Here is a 12,383-nt window from a genome sequence, read left to right as displayed (position 1 = left end):
GACTTGGACTAAGTGGAGTACGGAGCCCAATCCAAACGTCATTCCACCAGTTCTTCCCAGAACACATGCCACCTCCCAGGGCTTGGCCCCGACCTCCTCAACACGCCGGCGCTCTTCCTTCTGCTCCTCGATCCGCTGTTGCCTTTGGTGGAGGAGGTGCTTGATGTGAGCTTCTGGGTCACGCTGTAGCTGCTGCTGCTGCTGCTGCTGCTGCTGCTTCAGGGCCTCCGAGTTGCTCTTGTTTTCCTGCTGAAGACGAAGGAATTCTCGTCGGAGAGTTGATTCACCAGGCACATTCATGATTGAGCTAAGGAGAAAGGAAAGATGAAACTAGTCACGCACTCAGTCTTCTCCCTCTCCTCTTAATGCTTCCTAATTTAACAGCCTTTATCTCCTAGGACTCTCCATTCCTTCTGTCCCATCTTGTGCCTCTCCTTCCAAACTGTTACCCCTAATTCTCCCTCCAGGAAGCTGTACTTGGCTAACCCTTCCTCATAACTCACTCCACACGCTCCCAGCACTTACGGATTTGCTTACATTTCTACCCTATCAGCTTCCTAAGATTAAGGCTCCCCTCTAGACTATAAGACCACTGTCTCTCCCATTACCCACTCTGCCGAGTTTACCTTGGCTCTCCTTCCTCTCCGTGGCTGTCATCTTCCTCTTCACTGCCACTGTACTCATATTCCGTCTCCTCTGTCAGGGAAAAACCACTGCTGATTTCCTCAACTGCCCCATTCAGTTCCCCTCACACTAACCTAGAAAGACCTGATAAGATCAAGATAAGTACTGGCCTAGATCAAAGAAAGACCATCTTTAGCTCTGCACTTGGCTGCCTACCCTCTTCCACAGAGAGGCCTCAAGTTTGGGACCCAGGCAAAAACCTGGGATATCATGGAATAGTAGGAGCTGAGTTAGCAGTTGGCCTGGGTTAGGGGTTAAGAATCCTCTAAGAGCAGAGGGATCCCTAGCATTCAAAGACCATGACTAGGCATTCCTTGGAGTAGGAGAGAAGAAGCTAGGGACTGCTAAGGAGAGAAAGCCCAGGGTTGGTCATGGTAGAGTACCAGAAAATTGCACGCTGAAATTTTCCAGGGATATCCCCACCCTTCACCCCCATTTCCCCTACTGACCCTTCTCGCCCCTTTTCTTTCGAGAACGGTCAATGTGGTCCTTCAGCTGAATTCGGACCTGTCGCTCTGTGGGCTGATCACGGATGAAAGGGAATTTGAGAAGCTGCTCAGTGGGTGGGCGGCTCAGGTATGTTTTGATGAGACATGTATCAATGAAGTCAATGAATTTCTTAGACCTGAAAGTGTTTAAAGAGATATATTGGGAAGGAAGAGACCCTTGACCTCACCTTGGGGATAAAGGTTGACAAATCTGAATTTAGTCCTGCCTCCATGAACGCTATCCTCAGAAACTCAAACCAACTGGAACAAACTGCCTAATTTTTACTAGTACTTTATTAATTTAGTGCGTTAAGGTTTTCAAAGTATTCATGTTATCCCTTTCTTCACAGCATTACCCAGTTGTGGGACCCGATTTGCTGTCAACACCCCAGGGTTTGCTCCACTCTAAATCTATAAAGATGGAAGGGAGGTTCTGTTCTATTTTCAGACCCCGCCCCCCCCAGCTGAGCCCACATTTCCTAAAGGCACCTACCATTTCTTAGATTTCAGCTTTGGCGGGGGGTTCCGTGGGATGAGGAAGAGGGCACGCATGGGGTGCATGTCACACAGAGCTAGAAGGGTGAGAAGGACCACAAGTCCTCACACATCTCCTCTTCTACCCCTGTTTTGACAATTGAATAATCCCCTCCCAACATGCCTATCTTTGGATTCCATTTGGATTCCATTTGGGTTCCACTATCTACTGCCCTGCCCCTGCTTCCTTCCCCATTACTCACGGGGGGCTCCCTCTGCCATCTCAATAGCTGTGATTCCCAAAGACCATATGTCACTCTGCAAGGGAAAGGCCAAAGTTATGAGGGCTCCTATTCTGTGACACCCCCCTCCCTTGACACACATATTTTTAGGTCTTTGCACATTTATTTATTTCCAGGGCCCCTCTTTTCAACCTCACTACCGTTCTTTTCTTGGCCCACTCTCTTCTCCAGTCGATACTCTTTCCTCTCTATGAGAGTCCTGTACCTCAATCTGTCCAATCCCACCCAACCCCTCCAATCTCCACCTACCTCAATAGTTCTCTTCTCAATTCTAGTCCTGTTATTCCCCCACTCCCTGCCACCACCCTGGCCCTTCAGTTTACTCTTTTCCTTCAGCTAGTACCCTGTAGTCATAGGTGGCATCAGGATTCTCATCACAGGCGATAACCTCTGGGGCCATCCAGTAGGGGGTACCAATGAATGTATTCCGCCTGCCCACTGTTCGATCCAGCTGGGCACTCACCCCAAAGTCCACTACAAAGAGGTAAGGAGAGAGAGAGTAAGGAAGGAGTAAGAAGGGAGGAATCTCCACCTCATTTCACTATAAAACTGTAATACAGCATCCTATGTACCCGGCCTTATCTTAAGTACTGTATGCTACACTTTATCTGCTTTCTAAGGAGAGGCCCTGGGGGATCTAGGAAAACAAGGGGAGGGGACATGGGACGGCTTTGGCTGAAAGGAGTACTCATTATGTCCAACTTCTTCAAATGGGAGAACAGACACTATAGCAGAGGGAAGATGTAAATAAAAGGAAAGAGTAGAGGGCCTGGGCTTCTAAAGGACATTGGTGGTTTGCCTCCAAACAGAGGAGGGAGAAGAGGACTTTATGATTCTTCTGCAAACAGGAAAGGAACTATCCTACTAGCCAGTCCCAAGACAAAGGAAAGGATATCTGTCACCTGCCCCGGGAGGAATTTCCATACCTAGCTTAACTTCTGCATTCTCTGTCAGCAGCACATTTTGGCCTTTGATATCTCGATGGATCACTTTGTGGGCATGGAGGTGGGCCAGCCCCTGGAAATGGTAGACGGGGAAAAAGTGAGCTTCTGGTGCTGGTGAGGGCCAAGGCAGCAAAGGGAGCAGACAGCAGGTGGTGAAGGAAACAGCACGAAGACTAGCTTAGGAAGAATTGAGTGGAAAGGTAGATATTCTCTACCTTAGAGAATGACAATTAAGCCAGACTTGTTGGAAATATGGGGGTGGGGCTGGGACAGGAAACACTCTTTTATGTCACTAGCAGTTGGTAGGGCAGAAGTAGAATAGAGCTGGAACTCTAGAAAAGAATGGGATGACCCCTAGGGTAGAGGGGCCATCTCTCTCTCAGCAGAATAGGAGCTCCCCCTTACTGCCCACAGAGATGCTCAGGAGAAGAGCTGGAAGACAGGCTGTGGGGAAAAGAAGAAAGGGAGGGTTTGTCTCTCACCCTGAGGATCTCCCTGCAGATGTAGGCGATACAATCTTCCTTCAGAGCATTTCCTTTAGTGTTCTTCACCAGATCTGTCACAGAACCAGCACCACAGAATTCCATGACCAGCTACAGACCCAGGAGGGAGCAAGCAGAAGGGTAAGTCATCAGTATGGTAAATCTTCTCCCTTAGCAATCAGGGAGGCCACAAGGCTCAGTCAGCCACTCCAGACCCTATTCAGGTCTTGGGGCTAGATGGTGACCTGGGTTGGAGATCACCATCAGGTAATATGGGGAGCCTAGTGCCAGCAGCAATCTATGGAGCAGCTGTCTGGGATTAGGAAAGAGAGGACTGGAGGACAGTAAGGGGAAGAAGGTGACAAAACAACAGGGAGAGCAACCAGACAACCTGAGTCTAGAGATAAGAAATTCAAGTGGAGAATGATGGCAGAGAACAGGCTGACTGGGAAAGAGAAAAATCAGTGAGATGAGGAATACTTATCCTAAGAGAAATTTCAATATATTCAGCCAGAGGAAGGACCATTAATTCACAGAATCATAGAGATCGTAGAGGCCTAGAACTGAGCAGGAATATCCTGTATGACAGCAGTGTCAAATGCCCCTCAAATCAGATTAAAAATGTAACTGGAAAATGTTTAACAAAGCAAATAAGACTATAACAAAACACAGATAATGTCTGTGAATTTGTGATTTTCTAAGTCAATATGGGACCTGCAAGGATCCACTTCTCCTTGAGTCTGATCCCATTCAATATCAAGCCTCTACTTGAACCCCTCCTGGGAGAGAACCTTGACGGAAAGGTCGTTCAACTTTTAGACAGTTCTAATTGTTAGGAAGTTTGTTCTTGCAACTTCTCTTGGCAACTTCCACTTATTCCTCCTAGTTCTGTCTTCTGATGCCAAGCAGAAGTCCCTAAACAGAGTGGCCAGTGCTATTAGCATGATACTCTGACCTCCTGAGTTAACCAGTCTTACTTAACTCATTCAGTGCAATTCAATAAACATCTGTGAAGAGCAGAGCTCTGTGTTGGGGAAAATAAAAGGTCAGATGCAGCTCCCATGCTTGGAGAGCATAAAGACTAGTAGAGGAATATGACGTATACATAGATCATATAACATAAAATGGCAAATGCATTAAATAAGATGCAACCAAAGTGTGATATCTAATAGGCAGAGGTAAGAAAGGGATAAAATCAACTCTGGGAATTTCCCCCCAGGATGAGGTAGAAGGGAATTGATGGGAGGCAGGGAAAGAGCCACAGGGCCATAGGACTTTATTTTTTTAATTTTGTAATTTAAAAAAATTATCAAGCATTTATTTTTTCCCCTTTCATATCTTCCCCATTAGAAAAAAGAATACAAAACCCTTATTACATAAGCACTGACCAAAATGTAGTTCTTATTTTTCATATTAATCTGCCATCTCTTTGTCATATGAAGTGGGAAGTATTCTGCATCAGTCCTCTGGAATCATCATTGATCATTACAGTACTCAGATTCTTAAATCTTTAAGAATTATTCTTTTTTTTAAAACAATAATGATTTTATTGTGCTCTTAGTACTGCTCATTTCACAGTTCATGCAAGTCGTCCCAGGTTTCTTTAAAACTGTCCCTTCATTTCTTACAGCACATAGTATTCCACTACATTCATATACCATAACTTCAGCCATTGTCCAACTTATGAGTAATCTCTTAGTTTCCAGTTCTTTGCCACTACAAAAAGGGCCACTATGAATATTTTTATACATACAGGACTTTTTCCTCTTTGTTTTCTCTCTTTGGGATATAGGCCTACCAGTGGAATAGCTGGGTCAAAGAGCATGCACAGTTTAGTAACTTCTAGGGTACAATTCCATTGATTCCAAAAAGACCAGCCTGTAATGCAGTTCCACCAATAGTGCATCACTGTGCCCGATTTCCCAAAGCCTCTCCAACACCTGTCATCTTCTTGTCAGCTTTGCCAATATAATGGATATGAGGTAGATCCTCAAAGTTACTTTAATTTGCATTGCTTTAAATACACAGTTTCTTCCCTTGAGAACTGCTTGTTCATATCCTTAGACCACTTATCAGGTAGAGAATGGCTCAGATTCTTGAATCAGTCCTTTATACATTTTGGACATGAGACCTTTATCACAGAAACCTGATGCAAAGATGAACAGTTAACTATTTCCCTTCTAATCTTAGCTGTATTGGGTTGGTTTGTGCAAAGACTTTTGAACTTTGGGTAATCAAAACTGATTCCATTTCCACAATCTCTCATACTCCTTTGTACCATCAGCATCTATCTGAATACCTTGACGATATTAGGTGTTTAATAAATGTTTATTCAACAGCTGAACTTCTGGATATGTTCTAGGTTCATACTCTTTAATATGCCAGAAAAGAACATCAGATGAAGTTCAAAACCCGTCTTTTCTGTCAAGTTCTACGTACTCCTGCCTACATTAGTTTCTTCCTTCTGGGAACTCTTACAGCATTTAGGTAATGAACATTTATGACATTTATTTTCTAAACAACTAATTTGGTAATTACATACACACACACACACACACACACACAGCCTTACATTATCAAGCATCTTTATGCTTTATCTTCTCCCTGAGAACAAAGAACAAATCTCAAATCTTACACAAGGACAAGGTGTGCAACTGGTCAAATATTTGACTAAAGATGAAAAGAGAGAAGAAAAGGGAAAACAAAACTCTGAGTCTCCTAGTATGATCACCCCTTCTCCCTGCCTCCCCTCCACAAAGACTGGAGAGCCATGAGTTGATTTAGGCAAGAAGGGTTAACCAAAGGCCTCTTTTGAATATTGTGAACGATATTATAAACTCTTCAAGGAGCTGAGTATCACTGTCCTCACGTCCTAAATCCCAGTTCTGTCAATTACTAGAACATAACTCCCAGGGATACTTTATGATAGTGAAGGACAGGGGTGTGGTGGGGGTGAGGCAGGGGAACAGCCAACATAGCCTTTGGCAAAACGATGGCAATTTTGTGGGAGTTACTAAATGTTTAAGTCCTTCTACTAAAATGGCAGATAGATGGCAGAATAACCCCGGCCCTTCCCCTTCAGGGTCTTCAGGGTCAAGTTAATTAGTGCTTAATAAATTCCAGTTAGGGTACATACTTTAAGTATAGATCTTGCCATGTCCCTGTTCTGCTCAAAAATGTTCAGTGGTTCTTTACTGCTTACTACAATTCATTTGCTAGCAATGTCCAATAGGAACCACCTGACCTTTCCATCTCTTACTATCTCCATCTTCTGCACTATATATTTCAGTTAAATGGGATTACTAGCTTTCCTGCTTCAGGGTTTTTATTCATGCTATTCCATATGCTTGGAATGTGAGTGGAAACCATGGCGAATTCAAATTGAATTCAAATCGTGACTGCACTTTATACCTCTGTGACCTTAGGCAAGCCACTATGCTCTCTGGACCTTGGTTTTCTTATAAATTAAGGGTTTCAAACTAGGTGGCCTTGAAGGTCGATTCTAGCTGTCTCCTGGTTTCCTTCCCCACTCCTGAACCCTTACCCATTCTCTAAGGTTAGATGTAAAAGCCAGTTCTTCAAGTGAAAACATACTTCTCCAGGCACACGAGCCAGGACCAATCTCCCTGGCATACATTATATACCACAGGGATTGCTGTATGTGTGGCTTTTCCTCTCCCAGCCACCAAGAATGGAACACTGTGTGTAGCAGGTGACTAAAAGACATTTGCTGAACTGAATTAAGAACGATGCAAAATTAAAAAGCCCCTAACCTCGAATCAGTGAGCTCCTTTGGGAGCCAACTCTTCATTTTATAAGTGAAGAAACAGAAGCCCCAGGAAAGGAAAGCGTCTGGAGTCACATTCTGGTAATCATCAGAACTGAGACTGGACCCAAGTAGGTAATACTCAGTCCTTTCAAGAGCTTATAATAGCTAGAAAGACAGAACACATACACATACAATAAACAAAGACCAAAACAATATAATCCATGTACTTTTAAATATAATTCCAGGATGTTCCACAGACCATATATACTATCTGGTTTCAGAGAAGAGAAAAACCAGCTGAGATTCTTTCACTGAAAAAGTGTGTTTGGAAGGGTGGTCTGAAGAGTTTAGTTTGGAGGTTTGGCTTACCCAGAGCTGGTCATCATTTCCAGGGGGGCTTTTTTTGACAAAGGCTCCATAATATGTTGCAATGTTGCGGTGGTGGGAATATTTTTTCAGCATATTGATTTCTTGCTTGATCTCTTCCTCCTCATCCTGATCAAAGTAAAGGAAGGTGAATCCTGGGATTTTCTCCAATTTCCCTTCCCACCCACTATCCTAACCTCTTTACCTCTGTGACATCCATGACCTTGATGGCAGCCAGCTGCCCTGTCTTCACATGTCGACCCTGGGGGACAAAGAAACACAAGTGACCTGGGTATTACTTAGAGGCTAGAGCACAATGCTAATAAAGTCAAGATGATACAGCTGATTCCCATATGGGTCACTTAGTTTTAAAAGAAAAGGTATTATCTATAATCCTGGTCAGAACCTAGTACTATGTGCTATTGGTTTATACATGGGAGAAGAAAGGGTAGATGTGAGGTTCCTCCCTTGAACTTCAGGTAAAAGAAATATGAGGTTACCTGTCTTTTGGAATACTGTGATGTCTGAGGTAGAGGAATGAACAGGCCCCTATGCCTCAAGATGTAGAAAGCTGACTGGAACAACATGCTAGGGAGGTAAAGAACATCTTCTGTTGCTGTCCAAATGCATTCTACCCCACTGAAGCAGGACCATGTATAAGACCTTGACTTCTTTCCTGCATCCCTCTCTCTACCCTAATTTGTGGGACATCTTTCCAAGCTTTTGTTGTCGGGGTCGGGAGAAGAGCCAAAGGCAGAGCTGAAATGCTCTGAAAATAACAAAGGGATATAGATAATGATACCAAGGACTGGGCCCCACTATCCTTCCTGCTCCCCTTGCCTTGCCACCGGCCAAGCATTCTGAAATAAACCTTCCAAAGCTCTTACAGGGGAAACTTAGTGTCTGAAGCTTCCCAAAGAGGAAAACAGAGTAAGACAGACCCCACAGGCACAGACACAAGGATTGTTAGTCCTATAGGTTATTTTTACTCACAGCAATGATTTAAGACCCTAGCACTCAGTAGCAGGGAGAATATAGAAATTCTATTTCCATAGCAACAACAAAGAACTTTTGGGAAGGGGTATGTGCACACCTCCCTAAATCTACATGGAGAATATGATACATGTGTATGGGGAGAGAGGTGTAGGAGAAATGTAGGTGGCCCAAGTAATCCAAAAACACACAAACTCTCAGACCCAGAACCTCCCTCCCCATATGATACCATAGTCACTGTAAGTACAACTGGTGGCACCCCTAGTTTGATAAATGTGAAAACTAAAACTCAGAGAAGTGAAAACTAAAACATCTTCTAGGTGACACTACCAGTAAATAGTAAAGTCAGAATTCAAAATCAGGTCTTCTAAATTCAAGTCCACAGTACAGGCTAGATTTTTTTCTTAAGGACCATGCTTTAAACCCAAATCTGGCTTTCACTGAATGACCAACAACAGGTCCCAGGTTAAACCCCACTCGGTCACTGTTTGGGCCCTGACTGGCTCAGAGCAAATGTAAAAAGCAGTTGTTTCTGTTTTGGCCAGAAACCCTGACCGTCTTCCCCTTTCAGATTGATTTCTTTTTTTTTGGCTAGGTGAAAGAGGCCATTCTCTGCCTCATTTCTTACCTAGCCTAAATCACTGAATGGGTGTTGCCTCAGTCAAACTGAGACCTGTTAAAGGCCTTAGCTTAAAAAGGCCAAGGTCTCCCACTGCATCCAGGGCCATCTCCAGTTGATCTGATTTATCTCTCGTCACTGGACCCAGACGGCTCCAGAGGAGAAAGTGAGGCTGGTGACCTTACAGAGCTCCACCTCACTTAAAGCCAATTCACATGCATGTCATGGCATTAGCTCCCTGATATATGGTCCTCTCTGAGAAAGAAGGACAAAGAACAACAGCTTTCTTCTATACCATGTCATTCCTCCATCAAACTGATGTGCTATCTTTCCTGGTAGGGAAGCAGGGTGTTTGATGCATTATTTTTCTTAGTGAAAATGTGTTTACAGTGAGCCATCTACTCTCATTGGTCCCTCTTGGGTCCATTATTATATGAATAATGGAGATATCGGTCTATAAAAACACTGTTTCTGTGGGAGGAATTAAAGTAACTTATGTAGAGAATCAAACCTAAAACATTCAGCTCACCATCCCTCCCCCCCATCTTCACTTCCTAACACAATAATCGTTTCCTCTCTGGGCCTCAGTTTCCTTATCTGTAAAATAAGAGGCCTGGGTTAGATGATCTCTCAGGTTCCATCAAGCTCTGGTGAATACATACCTCTTCTCCTCCCCAATTCTAGTTCTGAATTGGCTCTTTTCCATCATACAACCTGCCCAGCTTCAGGCCTGTTTCCAACATATGTCAGCACAGGATCTGTACTAACCTTATCTAAGGAGAGAGGCCAGCAAAAAGCCATCCCCTTTCCCCAATCTCTTTTCTTTTTTCCTCTGATCCCCACCTTTCTTCCCTTCCCCAAGGTCCCCAACTCATGTGTTTTACACATCAACTTTTCTCAATCTTTAGGAAAAGGTCCCATTTTATTTACACTTTTTGAAGAGTCCCCTAGAGTCTTACCTTATACACTTGCCCATAGGTACCATTGCCGACCACTTCTACCAGCTCAAAGATCCCTGCAGGATCCTGGAAGAATAGGGGAATGGGAGGAGGAAGACAGAAAAAAATATTAGGGCTAAAGGAAAGTAGTATGTACAGTCTGGGCATGGGACTGACAATTCCCAGAGGATTGGGGGAGCGGGGCACAGTCACAAAGCTGCCAAAGTAAACATCTAGGTCTTAATGGGTTTGACCATTCTATTTTTTTTTTTAACTCAAAAACAGTCGATTGTTCTTTATTGACTTCAGGAAAAAAATACAGACTTCTTAGAATTTGGCATTTAGAATCTTCCACAATCTGGCTTCAAGCCTACCTTTATCTTTCCAGCCTTATTTCATATTTTTAAATACAAAATATTTTAAATACTATAATCTAGCTAAACTGGGCTTTGGTTCTGCAAACTGAATATGCCATCATCCACCTCTGACTATCCTCACAGGCCATTCTCCTCTACCTGGAATGTACTCTCCTCTTTATTAAAATGGCTCCATTCCTCAACTCAAGAGTGACCTCCTCTGTGAAGCTCCCAACTGAAGGTAACTGACCTTCCTCATATTTTTGCACAACACATTATCTAGCATGTCTCCTTTATCCTAATCATGCTCTATGCTGTACTATATTCATCTGGCGTACCCTTGTTGTATCCAAGTTGGAATGTAAGCGCTATGAAGTCAAAGACTGTAATTGGCTATATAATTTTAATTTTTGTAGCCCCAACCCTTAGCACAATATGTCTGGCACAAAGCAGGCACTTAATAAATATTTTTCAAAATTGAAATCAGTTTATCCAAAGGCTAATGGAATATGGGAACCCGTGCTGCTGAAGACTTCCCTGATTCGTCCGATTTAAGAGGACAAAAGTGTTGAGAATATCCCTTAGCAGTCTTTTCTAAAACAACAAAACAAGTGTCAATGATGCATTCTGTTTTTATATCACACTGATTTTCAGTCTATGACTGACTTCCCTCCTTCCTATCCAATAAGCCTTCACTTGTAACAAAGATTAAAAACAAAACAAAAAACCAACCAACACATGGCAACAAAATGGCCCAGTGGATAGAGGGAGCCCTGAATTCAAATCCTGCTTCATATATTTATTACCTTTGTGACCCATAGCAAATCGCTTAACTTTTTTCAGCTTCTGTTTCTTCATGTGCAAAAGGGGGACAGTACAGCACAGAATTGCCTTGAAAGGATCAAATGAGATAACAAGCATTTATTAAGTGCCAGGTACTGAACCAGGTCACAGGGACACACGGACAAAAAGGGAAATCTTCCTTCCTCTCAAGGAGCTGGCTCTCTACCAGGAAAGACAACATATGCACACAAACCTAAACAAGGCAGCTGGGGAGAGAGGGCACTGGCCAGTGGGAAAGAGATGGAAATCAAGAACGGTTTCCTGTAGAAGCGGGTGTTGAGCTGAGTCTTGAGAGAAGTAAGAGAGTCCAGGAAACGAAAAGGGAAGGTGGTGCCCTCCGAATCCAGGAGCCAGCCTTTGCAAAGGCACAGGCAGATCCTAGAGAGGGGAGGGGGCAGGGAGACAAGTTGGGATTACTGTCCAGGAAAAGATGGGGCAGAACAAAGCGGATGTGTGAACACAGAGACAAAGACATACTCTGGAGATGGTGCCAAGGCATAAATGGCAAAATTCAGGATCCAGTCTGAGGGAGCAGGAGTGGTTAAAAGCAACACTGACATTGTGAAGCTGGGCTACCGCAAAGTCATTTCCAAATGCCTCTGGGATATCTTGAGCTGAAGGTCCCCAAAATATCTTAAATGTTGTGCAGTAGCGTCCATCTTTCTGTGACCCCATTTTGGGAATTTTCTTGGCAAAAGATACCAGAATGATTCACCATTTCCTTCTCCAGATCATTTTCCAGATGAGGAACTGAGGCAAACAGGAGTAAGGGACTTGCCCAAGGTCACAAGCTCTGATTCCAAGCCCAATGCTCTATCACTGTGCCAACGTATCATCTCTCAAACCAAATTCATTATCTCCTCCCCTCTTCTTAACTGTCCTATTCCTGCCAAGGGTATCACCATGTTCACACTGATCCAGGCTTGGAAACTCAGCGTCATCCTCGACTTCTCACTCGCTCACTGCCTACAACCAATCTGCTGCCAAGTCCCACCAATTCTAGCTTCACAACATCTCTTTCATAGACACACATCCTATCAAATGTGGGCTAGAGGGCAAATGCAGCAGCGGGGAAAGCAGCATCATCAGTAAACTGGCAATTCTCATGGAGTTTCAGAAGACGGA

The 12,383-nt window shown here is 43.7% G+C and overlaps 1 protein-coding gene across 10 annotated transcripts in view; it reads right to left on the bottom strand.

Moving 5' to 3' along the window:
• Positions 1-12,383, bottom strand: part of MINK1 (misshapen like kinase 1) — a 54,309-nt gene that overhangs the window by 14,326 nt on the left and 27,600 nt on the right. For 9 of the 10 annotated variants that reach the window (XM_036768660.1, XM_036768653.1, XM_036768654.1 and 6 more), the window contains exons 2-12: positions 10,081-10,146; positions 7,715-7,771; positions 7,513-7,638; positions 3,375-3,485; positions 2,875-2,965; positions 2,292-2,422; positions 1,910-1,964; positions 1,666-1,744; positions 1,134-1,309; positions 627-696; positions 94-307 (exon numbers count right to left, since the gene is read on the bottom strand). In XM_036768660.1, the coding sequence (XP_036624555.1) occupies positions 94-307; positions 627-696; positions 1,134-1,309; positions 1,666-1,744; positions 1,910-1,964; positions 2,292-2,422; positions 2,875-2,965; positions 3,375-3,485; positions 7,513-7,638; positions 7,715-7,771; positions 10,081-10,146 (1,176 nt within the window). Of the gene's footprint in view, positions 1-93; positions 308-626; positions 697-1,133; positions 1,310-1,665; positions 1,745-1,909; positions 1,965-2,291; positions 2,423-2,874; positions 2,966-3,374; positions 3,486-7,512; positions 7,639-7,714; positions 7,772-10,080; positions 10,147-11,221; positions 11,307-12,383 lie in introns of all 10 variants that reach the window. The other variant, XM_036768661.1, reaches the window with a different exon arrangement.

This window comes from Trichosurus vulpecula, chromosome 7, assembly GCF_011100635.1.
Source record: "Trichosurus vulpecula isolate mTriVul1 chromosome 7, mTriVul1.pri, whole genome shotgun sequence".
Taxonomy (NCBI): domain Eukaryota; kingdom Metazoa; phylum Chordata; class Mammalia; order Diprotodontia; family Phalangeridae; genus Trichosurus; species Trichosurus vulpecula.
The sequence above is the reverse complement of the archived record's forward strand: the minus strand, read 5'-3'. Positions and strand labels throughout refer to the sequence as shown.